The 22,385-nt window shown below is 44.6% G+C and overlaps 1 protein-coding gene across 4 annotated transcripts; it reads left to right on the top strand.

Moving 5' to 3' along the window:
- Positions 1–1,862: 1,862 nt before the first annotated feature.
- LOC119854634 (cytochrome P450 2U1) lies at positions 1,863–19,748 on the top strand. 4 transcript variants are annotated; one of them, XM_043513639.1, is made up of 6 exons: positions 1,863–2,332; positions 10,654–11,289; positions 15,358–15,519; positions 17,420–17,587; positions 18,181–18,337; positions 19,123–19,748. In XM_043513639.1, exons 1-6 carry the CDS (start codon positions 1,921–1,923, stop codon positions 19,124–19,126), a joined length of 1,539 nt encoding a protein of 512 aa, XP_043369574.1. In that variant the 5' UTR covers positions 1,863–1,920; the 3' UTR covers positions 19,127–19,748. The 4 variants fall into 4 exon arrangements, 3 of the variants coding, with proteins under 3 accessions (XP_043369574.1, XP_043369573.1, XP_038255347.1); XR_006280995.1 differs by having other exon boundaries at positions 1,865–2,332; positions 18,086–18,337; XM_043513638.1 differs by having other exon boundaries at positions 18,181–19,748.
- Positions 19,749–22,385: the final 2,637 nt, after the last annotated feature.

Here is a 22,385-nt window from a genome sequence, read left to right on the forward strand (position 1 = left end):
ACTGCTCAGGCATCCTGGCCTCTTCTTCATTAACAACATACTAGATCTTCTTTCCTGTTTCTACACCCCAATATGGTTTGGGAGTTATAGCTCGAGTTTGAAGGTCTAATGTTACTGCAAACTTGCAAACTGTTCTTGTGAGATTTTGCCCCTAAATGATGGAAAACTCACCAATTCAGCTGATTTAATGAGAATTCTATACTCATGAATAATGCAACCTAGTTGAAGTCCAGCAGTTCTCACAAGATTTCAGTTCTGTGCCAGAATCTCATGAAAATGGAAGTTCTTATGAGATTTTGGTCACATGTGAACTAGAGTGGGAACATACGCTTTTAGTTGTAGATCCAACCCAGAACCAAAACAGCAGGGACAGGTTCACACCTGGGAAGTTGAATCAAAACCTCCTCCTGAAATTTGAAATAGGTTGGACTTCAAATTGTGGTTTTGGCCCATCTCATATTACTTGTGGCTTTTGGCATCAAACACACCAGAGGGTGTGTGCGCGTGGGGAGGAATTTTGTAAATCATACTTGAAATATACAAAAAAGTTAACCAGTGATATTCCTTGGTGAAATGTTGCACCTGTGCATGACAAATCTTGTCATGACTGGCTGATATTTATAGTTTATGGCATCATAGACGACAGTGTAGGATAGGCCCAGAAATGCACAGATCCGGTGCCAATGGAAGCTTGTTGTGGATGCAGGATGGTGCTCTAGATGGGGAGTAGGAGCAGAGGGGAAGGTTGGGGTGTTGGGGATAGAAGAGGGAAGGGGTGGTGCTCAGTGAGGGGCATTAAAGACACTCAGCATGGGGGAGAGATATTGCAACCTATTCCCCATCCCCATCCCAGACGTGATAACCAGTCCCGCCCCTTAGGGTCCTGCTCTTGCCTCCATCCCACCTTGCACAACTGTGCGCAGTTCATAGGCAGTGACAGAGGGGCAGAAATATAGATTAGTCCCTCCCCCTCCCCCCCCCCACACTATATTTCCACTGCAGAGACGCTAGCCCCCATTCCTCCCACCTCTGGTTTTGCTGTTCCTCAAACTATATCTGTCTTTGGGACACAGTCATCACTGGCGGCCCACCAGAGCTTCACGCTGATTCAGCACAGCATGCAAGTGCTTTGGTAAATAGGAATGGACTGAGGCACATGCTTAAGGTTGATGTGCTTAATTTATTCCTTTAAAAGGGATTTAAACTAAAAGAAACTAAGGCTTCTTTACTTCTGAAAAAGAGCATCCACACAGGGGGCTGATGCACTTTAGCTAATGCACTTTAAATTCGTGCCTTTCGTTAATCTGGGTTAAGGTTCCCGAGGGTCTCTGAGCAGAGGTACCCCCAGACTGTTATGCTGGTTTTAATTATTAGCCCACCCAGGTGCCACCCACGGAGTGGGTGAGGTCAAGAGAAAAATGAAAGAGGATATTTACTGACCCTATTTATAGACAGTCCCAGTATGTGAATAGCTAGGAGTCGCTGAATGGATTAGACAGGTGCCAAGTTCCTTCTTTCCCCTCTGCCTGCCGCCGCCCGGGGCAGGAACTGCAAAGCAACGTTTGGGGGCGGGGACCTCAATTCAACCAGAGCCTTGCGCTGCTCTGCTTGCTCTCTTCCCGCCCCCGATCTCTTTGCGGGGCTGGGTGGGGGCCGCTGCTGCCGCAAGGGGACGCTGAGCGGAGGCAGGACGAAGGAGAAGGCCGGGGGCGGGGGTCCGAGGAGAGGGAACCGCCCCCCCCCGCCCCCCGCAGGCTGGGGACGTCTCGCGGCCAGCTGGGGGGCGGAGTCTGGGACTCTCCCCGGCCTCTGGGACGAGTGGCGACGGCCAGAGCTCCGCCCCCAGCCGGAGGCGGCCAATCCCCGGACGCGGAGCGGGGCGGGGCGAGTAGCGGCGCGCGGCCGCGCTCCCGGGGCTGGATGGCCTGGGTGGGGCTGGCGGGCTGGCCCTGGCCGCCCCGGGACCCCGTCTGCTGGGCGCTGCTGGCGGCCGCCGGGCTCTTGCTGGGGCTCTACTGGCTGCTGAGCCGCCCGCCCCGGGGGCTCCCGCCGGGCCCCAGAGCCTGGCCGCTGGTGGGCAACTTCGGCTTCGCGCTGCTGCCCGGGCCGCTGCTGCAGAAGTGGCAGGGGGGCTCCCGGACGCTCTCCCCGCACCTGCTCCTGACCGGCCTGGCCAAGGTCTACGGCAGCGTCTTCAGCCTCTTCGTGGGCAGCCGCCCCATGATCGTGCTCAGCGACTTCGAGGCGGTGCGGGAGGCGCTGGTCAGCCAGGCCGAGGTGTTCAGCGACCGGCCCAGCATCCCCATCGTGGCCATGCTCACCAAGAAGAAGGGTGAGCGCAGGGGCTGGGGGAGCAGCCGAGCGAGCCCCCTGGCCTGGCCCGGCCCGGCCCGGCCCGGCTCGGCCACTGTCCTGGCGCCGGCCGGCCAGCCGGGGCTGCAGATCCAGGGGTGCCTCCCCTGCATTGCCTGGGGGTCCCTGCAGGAGGGAAATGTGGACAGGTGGCTCCCTTCGAGGTGGACCGTGCTCTCCAGGCAGGTCTTCCCAACCGGCCTTGTGGGAGGAGGTGCCAAGAAAGGGGCAAACCTCATCTCTCCAAACAGGGAAGCCCCTAGCCCTGGTAATGGAGCCTAAAGGGGCGGCCGGATGGATTCCTTATCCTCACAACAAAAAAGGCTTGAGACGCAGCGCGGGGAAGAGATTGGCCTTTATTTCCTGGCCCCAGTCAGTCGACATGGGTCAGATTATTAAAGGTCCCATGGCAGCCAGGGTCAATAGCCATTGACTGTGGTGGCTGTTGTCACTTCCCTTCCCCCATGTATTCCGGTACAAACACGCATAAGACAAAATGTGTCGGGGTGTAGGGTGTATCCCGAAGAACCGGCTTGCTTACCTTTCCCAAAAGTCTTAGGCCCTGCCTGCAGGGAGGAAGGATGGTGTCGCAGAGGCCTCATCTACACTCAAAGTTGAGTCAACCCAGCCACGTCACTCGGGGCTGTGAAAAATCCACATGGATTGGATGGAAGAATTCTTCTTTTGACCTAGCTACTGCCTCTTGGGGAGGTGGATTAACTAAGCCGACTGGAGAACCCCTCTTGTCATTGTAATGAGTGTCTACAATGAGCTCTATAGCAATGCTGCTGTAGTGTTTAAAGTGCAGACAAGCTCTAAGTCACTGAATCGGGTCTTAGGATATCTGGGTTCAATGACCAGATCTACTACAGACTTCCTGCAAGGCTTGGGCAAGACTCTCTCCCTCTTTATTCCCCATCTTTAAAATTGGGAGAACAGTATTTCTGTACGTAACGGGGAGGTAGTACAGTAAATTCATTACTTTTTTGCAAGATGTTTGGTACGACAATGATGGGTCGGGACCTACATAGATAAAAGTTGGATGGGAATTGGTTATATTTAGGCCTGGTCTATACTAGAAAATTAGGTTGGTTTAACTAGGGGGAGGGATAACTCAGTGGTTTGAGCATTGGCCTGCTAAACCCAGGGTTGTGAGTTCAATCCTTGAAGGGGACATTTAGGGATCTGTGGCAAAAATTGGAGGATTGGTCCTGCTTTGAACTGGGGGTTGGATTAGATGGCCTCCAGAGGTCACTTCCAACCCTGATATTCTATAATACCTTAGTTGAGTGAAATATCCACACCTCTGGGCACCATAGTTAAACCAATCTAAGTACCCCTGTAGACAGCACTAGGTCGACAGAAGGATTCTTCCATTGACCTAGCTACTGCTTCTCATGGAGATGAATTACCTATGCCATCAGCAAGCTCTGCAGTGGTATGGCTGCAACTGTGCAGCTGTCTCTCTCTAGCATTTAAACTGTACACAAGCCCTTAGTGGGGATGAATGAGAAGAACAGGGACTCTTTTGTATTATTAGTCTAGTGTCCAAGACTTGATATATTTAGTTCTAGATCAGTGCTAGAATATCACTATCATTCTGAGGGGCCAGTGACCTCTAATCTGTTCCATGTCCATCATGCTGGTATCTGAGTGTGCAGCAATTACATTAAATAAGTGGTTTCCTGACATTGGGGGTCTCTCCTTCTATTAGTAGGTGTTAGAGTTCTGAGGCTTTGGCACATCTTACTTTTGGGAAATCTAGGTTATAGAGGGGGAGTCTTGTATTTTGTCCTGACTGGCATGTTCTGCAATCCAATCCAGACATGGAGCTCCATGACTGAGGGCGGGCTTCTGAGAGCTCTTCCCTATCTCTTGTGAATTTCATCCATTGATGTTTTTCATTGTTTCTAATGAGTATAATAAATTTAGTGGCTCTTGATCTCTGAAGTAGTCCAGGTGTGGCCCCACTGAGGGCTTTAAATGTCAAGGCCAAAAGTTTGAATTTGGTCTGTATTTCAGAGGGAGCCAGTGAAATGTGCAGCGTCTCAACGTGACGTGGTTGTGTGGGCTAGAAAGCAAGTTGCTGCATTTTTAACCAGCTGTTGATTTTTATCAGACTTTAAGTTCTGATGCCTTGTGAACCAGGGCTGAAAAATTCACTGGACTCCTAGTAACCAGATGTGAAAGATTGGGGCAAGAATGTTAAAGGCCTATGGTAGCATCTTTTCCCCTCTCTGGACCTCTTGGTTGCTATGAATACTTGAGGGAAAACTATCAACTGTCCCTCGCATGGAAAATTTTGGCTGCTGTTAGGATAGAGAGTGTCTGTTGCTTTCCCAGCCTCTGTTTGTTGGGTCTTCTCATGAATAACTTCAGTGCCTGCCTTTGCTGCTGTCTGTAGCTTTCTTGAGCAGCAGCAGCAGATAGACAATGGAGTGATCTTTGACCATTTCACTGCAACCCACCAAGTTCTGAATAGAAGCTATGAAACTGTTTCTGTTAGCCCATATGTACACTACACTAACATTTTTCTTCATGCTTTCCACCAGTAAACTGCCACAGCTCAGCTACACCCGTGGCAGCAATGTGGGGCATTAATGTAGACTGGCAGCTTCTGGCAACCTCTGTTTTAACCACCACATCATCCAGACCTGCTCTGAGCAGTGTTAGACAAGGTGGTGATAAAAGCACCAGCAGCAAGTCCATCCTAGCATTCGCACAATTGCTGTGGCCACTGAAGCTGCACCAATGGCTATGCAATGATGAGAAGGCTGATGAGAAATGCTAGTGGAAACAAGGCCTAGAGGTACAGCTGTTAGTTTTTTGTCAACAAGGTGAGATGAGGTCTGTGTTGTGTCCTCTACAGTTTTTCTGCTACAAAACGAAGGCTGGACTGTAGCTCTTTAATACTACCATACACCTTAATTCAATAGGATAGCTGGTGTATTTGGGGAAAATCTGGGCAGGTAACCCATAATAAATACTTCTATGGGTCACATCCCTAGCTATCATCCCTGACGCCCCACTCTCCATGCTTCTCCTCTCATCCAATCCAGATTTTTTAAAAAAGAGCCTACATTTTCAGTTGAATGTAACTACTGTATTTGTCTAGTTACATTACCATAAAGAGTTACATTTTTATTTCATAAACAAATACATGATGCAAATTGCCTGGAAAGTAAACATGATACATATATTGTTTTTTGTAATGCACATTCCCCATAGACAAATGCCACCAAAAAGTAACAATTCTCCTGCTTCTCTATGTACTGATACCTTTATCTAAGATCAATTATAATCCTGAAACCATAAATAATTTATTAAGTTTATCATCTCGTCTAAAAACTTGTTGTGGTAACTCTTACTACTTCATTACTGGATTTAACCCACAAGTCATGTTGACATAATTTAATGTACATAGATTTGTGTTTTATGGGAGGTCACCAGACTTTGTGCCAGTATTTGAAATTCTGACCCCCACTGAACAAAGGTTTTGATACATATTCTTAGCTTGCAATGATGTCTTTAGTCTCTGTACTCCAGATAAATCAAGGCAATTTAAGGTCGTGACCCTGAAGTCTGGCCCACGTGGGCGGACCGCTCTTGAAGCCATTGGGGCTCCACACAGAGAGTCTAAACCTACCCATCTAACTAGCACTGATATTAACTTGTGTGAAAAACCTTTCTCATATATATTGAAATAATAAGGGAGAAAATATACAGTTTCTCCATTTGTTTCCATTTTTTACCTTATCTTGTCAGTGTAAACTACAAAGGGTGGTTAGGCTTGGGTCCCCCTTTCTGCAGCTTTATGGTGTATAAAGAAGAGAGAAGATTTTCCCCCGCTGTATGGTTACATTCTCCTTTCTCCCATCACTGTAGAAATATTGGCAACATCAAATATGGTCTTCCATGTTGTAGTACAGGAGCGGGCAAACTTTTTGGCCTGAGGGCCACATTGGGTTTCTGAAATTGTATGGAGGGCTGGTTAGGGGAGACTGTGCCTCCCCAGAGAGCCAGGTGTAGCCCCGCCCCATGTTACCCCCCTGCTTCTTGCCCCCTAATGGCCCCCCCGGGACTCCTGGCCCATCCACACACACACCCCCTCCCCCGGGAACACTGCCAACCCCATCCAACCCGTCCTCATTCCTGACTGCCCCGCTGGATCCCTGCCCCATCCAACCACCCCTTCTCCCTGACCGCCCCCAGAACCCCTGCTCCTGACTGCCCCTTGCCGCCCCATTCAACTCCCCCTCTCCTTCCTGAGTGGCCCCCCAATATCCCTGCCCGCATTCAACCCCCCTGTTCCCCGCCCTGACCCTTATCCACACCCCCACTCCCTGACCACCACCTCAAATTTCCCTGCCCTCTATCCAGCCCACCCGCCCCCTTACCGCATTGCCTGGAGCGCTGGTGGTGCTACAGCCGTGCCTCCCAGAGCACCAGGACAGACAGCCATGCCGCCCAGCTGGAGCCAGCCACACCACCATGCAGCACAGAGCACTGGGTCAGGCCGCGGCTCAGCAGCTGCGCTGCGTGGCAAGAGCTCGCAGCCCGGTCCTGCCACCCAGAGCATTGTGCCAGTGGCACAGTGAGCTGAGGCTGTGGGGGAGGGGAACAGTAGAGGAGGGGCAGGGTGCTAGCCTTCTGGGCCAGGAACTCAGGGGCCGGGCAGGAGGGTCCCACAGGCCAGATGTGGCCCACAGGCTGTAGTTTGCCCACTGTTGTAGTAGCTGTTGGAAGACATCTTGGATAACTCAGAAATATATACTGGGAGATTTCTGAGCCAATAGCTGAATGGTTGTGTGGGTTTCTGTCATAAGTGGTAGGCCTTGCCTATAGATGTGGAGGTTTCTTGGTTCGGGCTTTTTGGCCAAAAAACCCAACCTCTCACTGATATAATTCCAACAGAGGTAGCAATGGTGTGAGCTCTAGCATTATGAACATAGAAGCCTAATAAGACTGTCTAATTCTCATTGCTTGATGCATTTTTATGGCTTTTTCAAATTCTTCCTTGTAAACACCCATTCCTGGGTACACTTGGCTCTCAGCTCGTGTACAGAGCAAGTGCTGTTTTCCCTAGCTGCTTTTTTCAGTGATCTTCTGTTAATAAACAAAAGTGCTCAATTACTCCTTTTTATTGTTACTTGGCACTCAGCCAATGCGTTCAGGTTTCTTCTCTGATCTCCGTTATTGCTCTAACCTAGTGCTATTTTAATCTGTTTCTCCATCTCTGTAAGTTTTTGCCTATAGTAAGCTAGTTGTCTGCTCCCAAATGAGCTGGGATTTTTGTACTTTTGATGATCTCATATGACAGTCTTCTCTGTGGAACAATGTCTAAAAAGACTTTTTACACTAGAACCTCAGAGTTATGAATACTTTGGGAATGGAGGTTGTGCGTAACTGAACACAACGTTACAGTATTCTTTCAAAAGTTTACAACTGAACATTGACTTCATACAGCTTTGAAACTTGCTGTTTTCCCTTCATTTTTTTAGTAGCTTATGTTTAGCACGTTTACTGTATTAGCTTTTTATTTTATTTTATTTTATTTTATTTTGTCTCTGCTGCTGCCTGATTGCGTACTTCCAGTTTCAAATGAGGTGTACGGTTGACTGGTCAGTTCCTAACTCTGAGGTTCTACTATAATATGAAATTGGGACAGTCTCAGTTCGCCAGATCAGCTTTTAATGCATAAATTGAAGGGAGTTTGCTCCCTTAAAAGATTGAGACTGTCTTCTCCTGTGGATGGTATTCATGTCCTCAAACTACTCTTTCCCCCCTCCCCCTCGCCCCTTCTGGAGTCAGGAAAAGGTTGTGCTGAATTGTGCTGTGGTTTTGTTTTGTTGTAGTACTTGCTTTAGGCCAAGATAGAAGTGTTCTGTTTCACTGGAATGATTAATACGTTCTTGGTCAATTTCAGTATCAGATGTGCCTTAGTTTTTCACCTGTCCTAATTGATGTTACTGCTGCTACCTAGAAACACTGCCCTGGGGAGGGTAATCTGACAAGCTAAGAAAACCAACAAAAACAAGTGTTCTGTACAGAGAATGTATTGCTGAGAAGCTGTCCTTCAAGGAATATTTATAAAAGACAAAATGAGGTTCATTTGAACACCTGTTCACTCGGTATAGTACAGTGACTTTTCTTAATCAAGGACTGATCATAATGCTTGCTTTGTTCAAGACCTTTGGAACTAAACAATGAGTTCAGATTTTTCAGCCTAATATGGTCACTTTAATAGATAATTCAGTCAGAAAATCTAATCATGAAGACCACATACCAATCTTTATTTTGCCCTTTCATATTTCTTAGATTGTCCTGACCCTGAATAGTTTACATTCTCTTTGGCATATACTACTCTTGGTACATTATTATACCCACTCTTTTAAATAACTTTTCTGGATTTATTTTAGGGTTATAACTCATTTTCGTGTTTAGAGTTTCTACTATTAGGTCCTTTTATCAAAATGTGGATGCCTATCCAGTATCAAGAAGACATACCTTTCTGTTACCAATTTCTAATGGCCACTGAGTTTCTCTCTTGTGTTGTATATCTGGCCATATGTTAGATTAGGTATTAAACTCTTATCAAACTGCCTTTCACAAATCAATTAACTTAAAAAAAAATCTTTGAAACTTAACGTTAATAGTGAGATGTGGTTATCATGTAGCTTTTGTGAAACAAGCTGCTCTTTTTAAGAAAACATAATGTGAATTCACCATAAGTAGCACTAAAATATTGCTTCTTGCTCTGGTGGCTTAAAATACTTTTCCAAGTTACTCTGAGGTTTAGATTAATTTGGTTAAGTGACTGTAGATAGTTGTTTTTTTGTTTTGTTTATATCAGAAGTGGGCAAACTATGGCCCGCAGGCCATATCCGGCCCGTGGGACCATCCTGCCCGGCTCTTGAGCTCCTGGCCAGGGAGGCAAGTCCTTGGCCCCTCCCCCGCAGTTACGCTGCTGCGTGAGTAGTGGGGCTGTGAGCTCCTGCCGCTCTGAGCGTCATGTTAAGGGGGCAGCAGAGGCAGTGTGCATGTGCAGCAGTGAAGGGGGTTGGGTAGGGGGTCCCGGGGGGCAGTCAGAGGACAGGGAGCAGGAGGCGGTTGGATGGGGCGGAGGTTCTGGGGCGGGGTGGTCAGGGGGCCTGTCAGGGGGTGGGAGTGTGGATAGGGGACAGGGAGCAAGGGAGTTGCATGCGGAGGGGGGCGGTCAGGGGACAAGGAGTGGGGGGAGGTTAGATGAGTTGGAGGTTCTGAGGGGGGCAGTCAGTGGGTGGGGTGGATAGGGCCCGGGGGCACAGCCTTCCCTACCCAGCCCTCCATACAGTTTCGCACCTTGATGTGGCCCTCGGGCCAGAAAGTTTGCCCACCCCTGGTTTATATAGTTAGTTCTATATATGTGTACAGTGTCTATTGTCAAATCCAACAAGATGTATCTATTTACATGCAAATTAATATTTATAGCTGACTCCAAAGAAGCCCACGAACAAAAAAAGTTTAAAGTATTGACTCGGGGTAGATTTCATAATAAGAAACACCCATGGAGAGCGTGTATCTAATGTTTTGAAAACTCCCTCGTGATGCAAATCCAAGGGCATTTTTACCAAGAAGTTTTAAATACATAGTCACCTTCCCAGTCTGTTTGTAGCTTTTATATCCTGTGGCTTAATTGTTTCATAAAAATTTAGGGGTTAACTTGAATTTTCTCTTTGATGGGAGTTGCATGCACACAGACAGTACTGGGAGGTGTGTACCATGGAGAGAGTCGTCCCGTAATGTTACAGTGCAGAACAAATTGTGTTTGAATATTTGGTTTTCTCCATCTTACTCATGGCATTTGTGTAGTAGGTCCCCCTTTTTTCTTTTCTCTTTTTTTTTGTTTAAAGGGTTACTGCTAATGTATGTCCAAAATTTGACATTCCTGTGAAATGTTTACAAGATGGTAAGCAATAATAATAGTTCTGTAGTGCCTTCCAACTGAGGATCTCAAAACGTATTACAGACATTAATTAAGCCTGTTGAGGTAGCCATTATATCCAATTTACAGATTGGAAAACTGAGGTACAGAGTTGCCCAAGGCCATATAAAAAGTCTTAGAGCTGGAACAGAGTCATCTTTCACTGGCTCATAGTTCTGTGCCTTGATCACATGACTCGCCTTCATTTTTGGAAAGTTCCTGATCTGGTTCTGAGGGGTTTTTTTCTGTGTTTTGTTTTTGGGTGGGGGAAGTGGAATTAAATGTGTCACCTTGAGAATATAGCTGCTCAATTTGGGATTCACCTTTTCTTTTTTCAGGTGTTGTTTTTGCACCATATGGTCCAGTCTGGAGGCAACAGAGGAAGTTTTCTCACTCAACTCTTCGTCATTTTGGATTAGGAAAGCATAGCCTGGAACCCAAAATCATTGAAGAATTAAAGTATGTGAAGGAAGAAATGCTAAGATATGGAAAGGATCCATTTAACCCCTTTCCCATTATCAGCAACTCTGTGTCCAATGTTATCTGTTCTTTGGCCTTTGGCAGGCGCTTTGACTATGAAGACATTGAGTTTAAGACCATGCTAAATCTCATGTCACGTGCGCTAGAGATTAGTGTAAACAGCCGTGTACTTCTGGTCAATATTTGTCCTTGGCTGTATTATCTTCCCTTTGGCCCTTTCAGAGAACTGAGACAAATTGAGTTGGATGTCACAGCTTTTCTAAAGAAAATAATTGCACAGCACAGGGACACCCTGGATAGAGAAAATCCCAGGGACTTCATCGATATGTATCTCCTCCAAGTGGAAGAAGAGAGAGAGAGCAACAGTCAGAGCAGCTTTAACGAAGAGTACCTGTTTTTTATCATTGGTGACCTCTTCATCGCAGGCACTGACACCACTACCAACACATTGCTTTGGTGTCTGCTCTATATGTCGCTCTACCCAGAAATACAAGGTAAATGAGACTTTTCTAACAGTACTTATTCTACACTGGACTACAAGACTGTGTTGTTGTTTTTATATAGTGCTGTATTTTATCAGGAAGGCAAACAGACCAAGTAACCCAAAATTGTGTTAATCTGAAATTAAAGTTATAAATAAGTATAAGTAACTTAAAGGGCTAATACTCAGTAGACTACCTCAATATCCTAGTTTCATTATATATGTAATAAAATCAAATACAAGTCCCCTCCCAAAAAAACATAAGTGCCCCAAATGGCATTAACGTTGCCCACGCAATCCCTGCCATACTATGCATTTGCCATGTACGTTTTTTCTAGATGTGTATCTAAGGCAAGTATTGCAGCTAGTTGACATGTCAAACTTTGATATATTGATGTTTTTGCCAGGAACCCCCTCTCTAGGTTTCAGAGCCTGAATTCCAGCCCAAGCTGCAATATCTACTAGACAAAGAAGGTTTAAAGTACGAGGCACTGTGACGTGGCTGTAGTAAGTGTTGCCTACAACACTTCTGTCAGTGCCTCCTAATCTAGAGTAATCTCTTTAAAAAGGTCAAGGTAATAGTTTATTGGAGAATAAATCTTCTTTAGGCAAAGATTGTACAATAGGACAGCAGTTCAGCATTTTGGAGATAAATGAGTTCACTCAGTGCTAATTTAAAACATCATTTGATTGCCTGTTGTTAGATTGGAACAGGAACAGCCAAACACCGTATCACCTAGGGACAAACTCTTTTCTAGGGTGACCATATTTCTTAAAGTAAAAACGGGATGGCCCGGGGCTTGCCCAAGCCATTGCATTACCTGTGTTGACCTTAAGTCTTCCAGCAGCTGTCCCACAATGCCCGATACTGACTGCTCTGGTCACAATTCTGAACTCCACTGCCGAGGGCTCACAGGGAGTGGAAATCGCCCCCCTCCCCCTTTAAAACTACAAAATTTTTAAATGCATTTTCCTGATTGTCCAGCTTGGAAGTTGGTGAGCATACCTAGCAGTTCTTCATTGTTGTGTGCAACTCCCCAGCTGACCATGCCGGTGGCACGCTCTAGACATGCTCTGTCCTGGAGCAGACAGGAGATATTGGATTTCTTGGGCCTGTGGGGAGAAAAGACTTTGCAGGCACAGCTACAGACCAGCTGTAGAAATGTGGACATCTGCAAGCCGATTGCTCAGGGAATGCAGGAGAAGGGGTATGATGGGGATCATCAGCAGTACCTCATGAAAGCTTGGCTCTTTCACCAACAGAAATCTGTCCAATAAAATATATTTCCTCCCCCAACTTTGTGTCTCTAATAGGAGTTGGGGTATTTTTACCACTTCTGCTGACAGAGCAATAATATGAATGAAAAACCTTCTAAAATTCACTTCATGGGCTGGGGTGTAGAAGGTTTTTGTGAGTTTCGTGTCTTTAGCCTCTTTATCCACTTACAAATGCTAGTAATTTTTCTTGCTGTTGATTTGAACCATTTTTTGTCACTTGTCTCTGAACCCCATCTTTCTTCTGTTGTGAGATGAGGTGACCAGAACTGAGCATAGTATTCTAGGGAAGTGTGCAACATTGATTTCTATAACTACACTATCTCCTCACCAGTGTGATCTGCCATCTCATGCTTTATACATCATAATATTCTTCTCTGCTTTCATTTGGCCTGCCTGGGAGTCTTGCTGTGCCACCTCTTGTTCCTGACCATGAGGCTTCTTCAGCTCTTATGAGGAAGCGGCATAGTCAGGCAGTTCACAGAAGTAGCACTTGCTGGGGGCAAACTCTTCCTGTTAAGGAAGAAGCTGGGCTAGAAGGGAGACAAGGTGGAGAGAAGGAGTTGGTCTCGCTATCTGCTGGAAGGAGGAGCCCCACTTTTCCCTCTTGTGGGAGCTAAAGAGGGAGAGACATGGGGGAGGAGGAAGAGAGAGAGGAAAGGAAAGAGACATGCATGATCAAAACTAACTGGGCTCCTGTCCTATCTGGATTCCAAAGAGAAGTATATTTGTCCAGGAACTGAGGGACTTTTAACTACTGATATATATATATATATATATAGATACATATTTTTTTAATTAAGCAAAGATAATGTAGCAGACTAGACCTGCTATTAGCTTAAAAAGTCAAGAAATCTTGCACCTTGCAGTCAGCAGTGCAAACAGCAAAGCATCTAGATGGTTTTATTACAGTCTCACAAACCTCTGCAGGATCCCACAGACTGCGCCATGCGGATAAAACACTTTGGTGACATAGTGTGTGTAGACAAGTGAACAACCCGGAGATGGCTCATCCTCAAAATAAAATTTTCTGCCCCTTGAAAACTGTTTTCCATTGAACCACTCTGGAAATGCCAGAAGGATCAGAATCTGTCAATGTGAAAAGCAACTGTGGTATTTTAAAGAGGCAAATGGGTAACCCACTGCCATCACTGCAAAAAAGTTTTTTACTTAGTGTTCCTCATTTGAGCAGAAATTTCCTTAGCAAATCCATAGATGGCAGCACGTGTCTGTTTAGCAAGTGACAATTGCTGAATCCCTTTCCCTGCCTTAGTGATAATACACAGAACTTTTTCTTATGCTGACTGAGCAGATAATTAACCTTAAATCGGAGCTGAGGAGATGGCAGGTCTAATGCTGAAAGGTAGAACTGGCCAGCAAAACAACCACTACAGGCACAGGGTTTCCAGGGAAGTTGTGGATAACTAATATTAGCTATTACTTAAAATCCAAACTGGGTTGTTTGGTTGTTTTTTGTTTCTCACCCCCCCACCCCCCCGGCCGGCCCTTCATCTCTTGCTTGTCTTTTTAGATTGTGAGTTCTTTTAGGCAGGGTCTCCATCTTCATAGCTAGGTGGAAAGCACCTAGTGAATGCTGCTGTAGTGAGCTTAATACTATATGAGGCGCCCTCAATGCTATGATAAATAGGTTGAAAGAAGGAGCTTGCACCTTCCTCCATTACTTTGGGCCTGATATACATGACTGGGTAGGATAGAGAGTTGGCTTTCATTTATCCTTTGGTAGGTTGGGTGAGATGGGGCAAGGAGGAAAGAGAAAGTGGGTAGAAACTCTTTCCAACACTGTGGCTGGTCACAGATTTTTGTGTATTGGTAATGGGTGTGGTGTGTTTTGTTAAACCATTACCCCACAACTCTGAGGAAGGCTGTGCAATCCCTGAGCCAAGGAGAGTGCTAGAGAGCCAGGACTGAGAACCCCAGGCCCAAAGGGAGAGACTTTAGTTCAAGTTGATTTTTTGATTTAATGAACCCCAGTCCATTACTACAGAGGTCTGCTGTGTATCTGAGAGGGCTATTGCTGCTACTCAGGTACTCGTATACTAGAGCTGGAACCCCCACAGCTATGGCTGCCCCTCCATATGCCAGTAAAGGAAGGTAATCATCTTGCAGCTAAGGAAGTGTGCCTGGTCATCCTTCCTTGATGGAAGGGCCAGGGAAGAAGGGGAGTCTCAGAATCCCACTTTTGGTACTAGATGTCATGGGGTATGCCTGCCCTGGAGCACCCCCGCTGAGCTAGTGTGGCTCTGCAGGCACTCCCTGCCTTGGTTTCATTTCTCTGATGGACATTTAAGACCTCACGCAGCCCACCCAGGTATAAAACACAATCCCCCTCTTGGGGTTGTAGTTTAGTTCCAGATTATTTTGGGTTTTAAAAGGGCTCTTTCCCTTGTCTCAGAGCTTGCACAGCCCTCCTCCTGGGGGCCTGTGGTTCTCAGTCCTGGAAGCTCCTTTCCTTTGGGAGAGGCTCTATCTCTGTGAGCATCTACCTATAACTGAGCTCTGACCTTTTACTGGCCCAGGTGCTCGTTAGCCAGATGGGATCTTTATTTTAGCTCCTCATGGGTAGTCTGGGCACTGACTCCCTTTAAAGGATCAGCAACCTCTGAACAGTCATTAGAAGACTCCTATGCACTTGGCTGCCTAGAAGTGAAAGTCTCTAGCTAGCCTATTATCATACCCGTAGTTTTCCTCAACTATATCATGATTGAGTGTAATGTAAATCTGAAAGTGCGACAGTACCTTTGCTCATAGTTTTAATCTTTCTTTACTCCTCCCTTCTTTTGCATAGAAAAGGTTCATGCAGAAATTGAACTGGTCATCGGGCGTGACAGAGCTCCTTCTCTCACTAACAAGGCTCATATGCCTTTCACAGAGGCAACCATCATGGAGGTGCAGAGGATGACTGTGGTTGTTCCTCTTTCTGTTCCTCGAATGGCCTCAGAAACTGCTGGTAAGTGTTTGTACGTTTGTTCGTTTGGGGTTTTTTTTTTTTTTTTTTTTACATTTTGTGGCTGAAATGTCTGATGGGACAGGTGGTGAGAACTTTATGAAGACTGCAGTTATGTAGGTACAGATGTAAATTCAGTGTGTAAAATGCCATCTCTTTAGAAAGAAGGGCTAGGAATGTTCATCCGATCATCCAAAGTGGTTAACTTAAGATGCCCAAGTATTTCATAATTAGTCCTGTCTGCTGATGAACAGGAATTGTGTGAGCCTTTGTTGGTAGACTCGGCCTTTGGGAACAGTAAAGAGAATCTCCGCTTTCATTTTACAAAAACAAAAAAGTCTTTAGCCCTTTTCCTGGCACAAAGAGTCTTGAAAATATTAACATGATGTAAACCAATTGCTAAGATGGAAAGGAATGTGCTGCTGGTTTTTATTTCTACAGAAAACTGTAATCTCACCCTCCTCCAAAATCCTATTGCTGGTCCCTATTGTCAGGGGTGTGATGGTGGTAGATGGGAATGGATTAACCTGTGTGGGAGGTGTAGCAAAAAAATCATCTTGCAAGCCACCCAAAAGCACATCCTTTTTTAAATTTTTTTTAACATCTGCTACAGTGATGCTGGCTGCTTCAAGGAGAATTCCCTCCTTTCGTCCGCCAGCAGTGTCTCAAGGTGGTCATGGAGAGATGACCTACATAGTTCCCTTTACCGCATCCTTCTGCTAGACTCTAAAACAGTGTATGTAGAGGAGGAAAGCTGATGCCAAACCACTGCTGCTTTGAGTGGGATTCCTGTAGCAGTTACAGGCAGACCCTCTCCTTGCCGACATTTGCCTTCCCCTCAGAGTCTTACGAGCTGACACTGGGTGCTCTGGCCTGGAGGTCTGACACCTCCAGCACAAAGCCAGAAAGAATCCAACTGACCACTGAACTGGATATCAGAGGGGACATCATCCCCATCCAGTCGAATAGCTTGCAGACAGACTGCAGGACAAATTGCTGGTTGCAGTCAGATTTTGTGGGATGGCCTGCCAGCTCTGATAAACAGCTGCCAGATAGGGGAGCCTCAGTGAATTACTAGGAACCAGAAAGGGGAAACATGATAGGCCAAGACTTACTAGACTGGAGATTGGGTAGGATCACATGTGTGAGGATGGGGAAGGGAAGATGAAATTAATGGACATTGGGGAGAGGGCCAGGTTTTTGGAATGGATAGATTTTTGTGAGCAGGGGAATATTGTTGAAGTGGAATACATTCTGAGGAAATCCTGTGTTCAAAATGCTGGCAGTATAGGCCTGGTCCTATCTGTGTTCCTGCGAAACTTTTTGGGTTAGCTTAATGGTTGCAACAGTAGAAGATCTGAAATGTCTCTGCTATTCTAGATAATGGTAAATTATTTTAGTAAACTAAAGGGATTCGTGCACATCATGCAGTGTTTGCTTTGCAGTGCATCTCCAGTGAATTCTAGTTTTATCAGCATTAGCTAGTCATGGGAGGATCATCCCAATGTAAGGGGTTCCTCTGGTGGGACAACATCTTCTGTTCAATCTTCCTGTCTGCTGCTGGCATGTTGAATGAGACTTTCAGGAAATATAACATGGCTGGGACTTTCCCACACCCTGTTGATCCCTGACTGTTAGCATAATTTAGTATACTTGGGGCTGCTCTAAGTTGTGCTGAGAGAATAAGCTGGAGCACAGCCAGCCCAGAATCAGGGGAGCACAAGGACTGTTGCACCCAGGCTTCCACCCTCTGTCCTGAGATGTGGTGGGTGTTCCTTGTCCATAGCTGAGGATCTGGGCTCTTGTTAATTACTATAGTCCCTCTTTCGTTAAGCGTGAAATCTCTCACAGTTGCTCCTAACAAACGCCTATCAAATCTTCTGTGTCTCTTCCTATTTTGAAGTGCTACGGGGATATACTGTTCCTAAGGGCAGTGTGATTGTGCCCAACTTGTGGTCAGTGCACAGAGATCCAAACGTATGGGAGAGACCAGATGACTTCCAACCAACAAGATTTCTGGATGAAAATGGCCGGCTAATCAAAAGAGAAACGTTCATTCCTTTTGGAATTGGTAAAATATCTAGATATAGTTGGAATGGGCTTTTTTGTTTAAAGTTTGGGGTAAGAGTTACACTTCCGAAAAGCCTTTATTATTTGCTGTTTTCTCATTTCATTATAGAAAATATTCATTTTTTAAAATAAAATAAAAGTTAAACATATATGGTGCACATTGATTACTTAAGCTTTTTATGGGTTTTTTTTAAACCTAGTAATTTAGTTCCTACCAACTCCAGCTGCCTGTTTAAATAAGTGCAACCTTCTCCCAGTAGTTTCCCCAAGATGGATCAGGTGATACTGTTAAAGTGGTTTTACTGCCATAAAGTGTTAAGACTGTACGTGCTTCTAATGTCAAGCAATAAAAGCAAGTGAAATCCAAACCAAGACTCTGAATCCCAACTTGAGAAAGTTCAGCTCTGAGTCCTTCTCTGCTTGGAACAAGGTTGTAGGGAAATTGAATGAGTCAATGTTATAAGGATCAGTAATATTTACCTTTCTAACCTCTCTTTAGGTAAACGTGTGTGCATGGGAGAGCAGCTGGCAAAAATGGAGCTGTTCTTGATGTTTGTAAATCTCATGCAAAATTTCATCTTTTTGTATCCTGAGACTGCTACAAAACCAGCCATGGAAGGAAGATTTGGTCTAACTTTAGCTCCATTTCCATTCAATATAATTGCTTTGAAGAGATGAAGAAATGTCAAAAAAGACTAAATGAAGAGATACTGCAATTAGCAAATTTAGCTTTATATTTTTATCATTCTAAGTTATGAAAACATATTCAATAAAAATGATTGGTGAACATTCCTTGATTATGAACTAGTAACTCAAGGTTAGCTGCTGAATTCCAAAAGTGACTTGATGAGAGCATGTCAGCCAATTTAATATTCTTCGCCTTTTTATTTCTTTAAGATACAGTTACCCAATCTGCTAACGTTAATTTTGGGGCAAAGGACCAAAATAACACATGACGCTTTACAAGTATCAAGTGTCATTTTGGTCACTATGTTCTCAAAGTGTTTTGTGTATACACTTGCCAAATAAAAGGAAGGACGTGATCAACTAAATACTAAAGGAAGCATTAAATGATTTAAGTGATTTGTATGTTTGTATGAAGAAACATGGTGACTAAATGCTATGTTGCTGAAGAGTGTTAGAAATGACAAGAACAGGGATACTCAGACTAAGGCTCACAAGTGGCTCTTTAATGTTTCTGCTTCGGCTCTTTGCAGCACTAGATATTAAAACTGTGTGATTTAATTATTAACCAATCAGGATGCTTTCACTATGTTATTAACCATAACAGTTGTCATTTGGTCAGTCATTTTGCTGTGAGAACTACATATAATAAACTATATATTTGTATGTCATACTATTTAAATCTGAATGTTTTGAAACCATGAATTCACACTACTGTGGCTCTTTTGGATAATGTCAATTGCTACTTTGGCTCCTGAACCACTGAGGTCTGAGTATCACTGGACGAGATGACACTTTCTGTAACTTGAGAGGATTTTTTATTTTTTAATTGAAGTGACTTCTAACTTATAGGTAGGGCCAAAACAAAATGCCTCACTGGATCCTGGATCAGAACACTCCTGAGTATTGGGACTTCTTGAAAATTCAGGTTCACACTCCAAGGAGAGCCCTATCTCATGCTCTTTTTGGGTATGTCTACACAGCCAATAGGAGTGAGCTTTTGATCGAGTCGATAGACTCGAGCTCACGCTACTGTTCTAGAAATAGCTCTATAGACAGAGCTTAAGTTGTGGGTTGGCATCTTCCGCCCCACCCCTCCCCCAGGTTTAAGAGCCTGAGCCCCAGCTTGAGTTGCAATGTTGTCATAAATATAAAAGGAAGGGTAACCACCTTACTGTATACAACGCTATAAAATTCCTCCTGGCCAGAGGCAAAACCCTTTCACCTGTAAAGGGTTAAGAAGTTAAGGTAATGCCGCTGGCACCTGACCCAAAATGGCCAATGAGGGGACAAGATTCTTTCAAATCTGGGGATGGGGAACAAAGATTTTGGTCTGTCTGTCTGATGCTTTTGCTGGGAATAGATCAAGAAAGCAGCCTTACAACACCTGGAAAGTTAGTAAGTAATCTAGCTAGAAAATGCATTAGATTTTCTTTTGTTTAATGGCTGGTAAAATAAACTGTGCTGGATGTAATGTATATTCATGTTGTTGTGTCTTTTTGTAACTTAAGGATTTTCCTAAAGGGTTTCTCTATGTTTTGAATCTGATTACCCTGCAAGGTATTTACCATCCTGATTTTACAGAGGTGATTCTTTTATCTTTAATTAAAATTCTTCTTTTAAGAACCTGATTGATTTTACATTGTTCTTAAGATCCAAGGGTTTGGGTCTGTGTTCACCTGTACAAACTAGTGAGGATTCTTATCAAGCCTTCCCCAGGAAAGGGGGTGTAGGGCTTGGGGGGATATTTTGGGGGGGAAGATGTCTCCAAGTGGGCTCTTTCCCTGTTCTTTGTTTAATATGCTTGGTGGTGGCAGCATACGGTTCAAGGACAATGCAAAGTTTATACCTTGAGGAAGTTTTTAACCTAAGCTGGTAAGAATAAGCTTAGGGGGTCTTTCATGCAGGTCCCCACATCTGTATCCTAGAGTTCAGAGTGGGGAAGGAACCTTGACAAATGTCTACACAGCTATTTGTAGTGTGGTAATAAGAACATAAGAATGGCCCTAATGGGTCAGACCAAAGGTCCATCTAGCCCAGTATCCTGTTTTCTGACAGTGGCCAGTGCCAGGTGCCCCACAGGGAATGAGTGTCGCTCATTCCCAGCTTCTGGCAAACAGAGGCTAGGGACACCATGTGGGCCCAAGTCTGTCGATCTGAGCTCAGAGGCTTGCTGCTGTGGACTGTGTTGACCTACACTAATAGGCCAAATTAAAATCCCAGATCCAACAACCATAAACTGTGAAAGTGCAAAGAAAACTGGAAAATGTGTATATACAATGACTATATAAAAGAAGAAATAACCAACTGTAATTTAACAAGCTGTAATAAGTCTTTTCAAACAAGCATCCTCAAACAGTTATAGGATAGTAGAGTTGAGTTGGAACCAATACTACAGTGTTAGTTGTAGTATATTTAACTTTGCCAAAAATTGACTGCTTTGAAATATTTACTAGTTTTTTTTATATTGCTTTCATCTCTTGCAAGACAAAAACCTTCATGTGGTACTCTCATTACATGTGGTTTGTTTGTTGTCAAAAGGCTATGAGACATCCATTTGTTGATCTCCAGGTATGGTTTTAGCAATGTGAAATTTGAGTCCTTGTTGGGCCAGCTCCACGTGTGTACCAACTGAATTCTAGTAGGCTGTCACATGCTAAGCGTGACTACCTGTCAAGAGTTCTTAAGGAGACTGACATTTTCTTTTAGAGCAACATCATCACTCAAGCTGCAGATTAAGAGCAAGAGATAAAATTCCTGTCTGTTAGCTCATTGCCACCATGAACAACACAGCGTATTGCCGGGCCATGTACATTAGGCACAGTCTTAAAGATGTCTCAGTCCTGGAGGAGTCCAAGACCGTGGGAATCTCTATTGCTGCACAAAGATTCAGACAACTGATCATAACTAATGTCTACAGACTTCCAAATCTTGAATAGCTGAAGCAAATATTACCATTTCCCCCTCACCAAGCTGTGTATCTTGGTGATTTTAATAGCGACCACTCACAGTAGGGCTATAGCAGAAACGATGCAGCTGCTTAGCAACTCACAGGTTGGGTCTTGTTTGCACATGTCCATCTTTTTTGACCCTAAAACTATTGACTTTTCACTTGGCCAGATGGAATACTCGACCTATGTTTTCTGATTAAAGACAATACTGGTGTTCCTCTGTAAGCTTCAGGAACAGTCCTTAGAAATTTCCTTGCAGCCAAGAATGATGCATTATTCTGCACATCTGCTTTGGAGTTCCATTTATTTGAATCAGCACCGAAACCATGCAAGAATTTTTCTGCAAAACAAACTGGGTTGCATATACTGCAGAAGTTGAAGACTGGATACACCGTATCAAACCAATCCCAGAAATCTGACCGCTTTGTTCATCATCTTATTAAACGCATTTCTCACAACTATTGCAAGGTCTATATTTCTTGCTGGCAGCTGGAGACAAAAGCACTCTTCAAAGAACATGGAAAGAGTGGTGATCTAGACACCGAAAAAACAGGAATAGAGTCATTGAACTCTGCTCGCCTGAAGACATTGAATGAAACCATGGAGGATCTTGACTTCACTCATTTCAGTTGCAAAGCCTAGGCATTCCTCCATAAGCTTGGAGCTGCTGACTTAGTGAAACACCACCAACTGGAAATTACAGTTACAATTACAATTACAAAAATTACAATTCTGTTGCCGCATACCTTCTCTGTAACTCAAAGATCAAAACCGACAAGGTGACTAGACAAAAGATTGAGGAAAGAGTTCTTTTCAAATATCAAACAAAACCCTGCCACTTTGCTGTGATCATCTCCTTATACTGCAGAAGAAATAAACAAGGCCTTCATGGCCTCCAAAAGTGGAAAAACTGCAGGCAAGGATGGCATTTATCCTGATTTTTCCTTAAGAATTTGGGACCAAAGGGACAAGTATAGTTGACAGACCTATTCATTGCCATGTATTTAAACAGAGAAGATTCCAAAAAGCTGGCATGAGGCAATAGTTATTGGCCACCTCAAACGTGGGAAACCACCAAATGATGGTGCCAGTTATCACCCAATATCACTCCTCTTCACAACCTGTAAGTTAATGGAGCGGGTTTTACTGTCCCATCTCACCCTT

This window comes from Dermochelys coriacea, chromosome 4, assembly GCF_009764565.3.
Source record: "Dermochelys coriacea isolate rDerCor1 chromosome 4, rDerCor1.pri.v4, whole genome shotgun sequence".
Taxonomy (NCBI): domain Eukaryota; kingdom Metazoa; phylum Chordata; order Testudines; family Dermochelyidae; genus Dermochelys; species Dermochelys coriacea.

Coding starts and splice junctions, on each gene's coding strand:
- LOC119854634 (XM_038399419.2), top strand. CDS start 1,921: ATGGCCTGGGTGGGGCTGGCGGGCTGGCCCTGGCCGCCCCGGGACCCC. Junction 11,290..15,357: donor GCTCTACCCAGAAATACAAG/GTAAATGAGACT, acceptor TCTTTTGCATAG/AAAAGGTTCATGCAGAAATT. Junction 15,520..17,419: donor AATGGCCTCAGAAACTGCTG/GTAAGTGTTTGT, acceptor CCTATTTTGAAG/TGCTACGGGGATATACTGTT.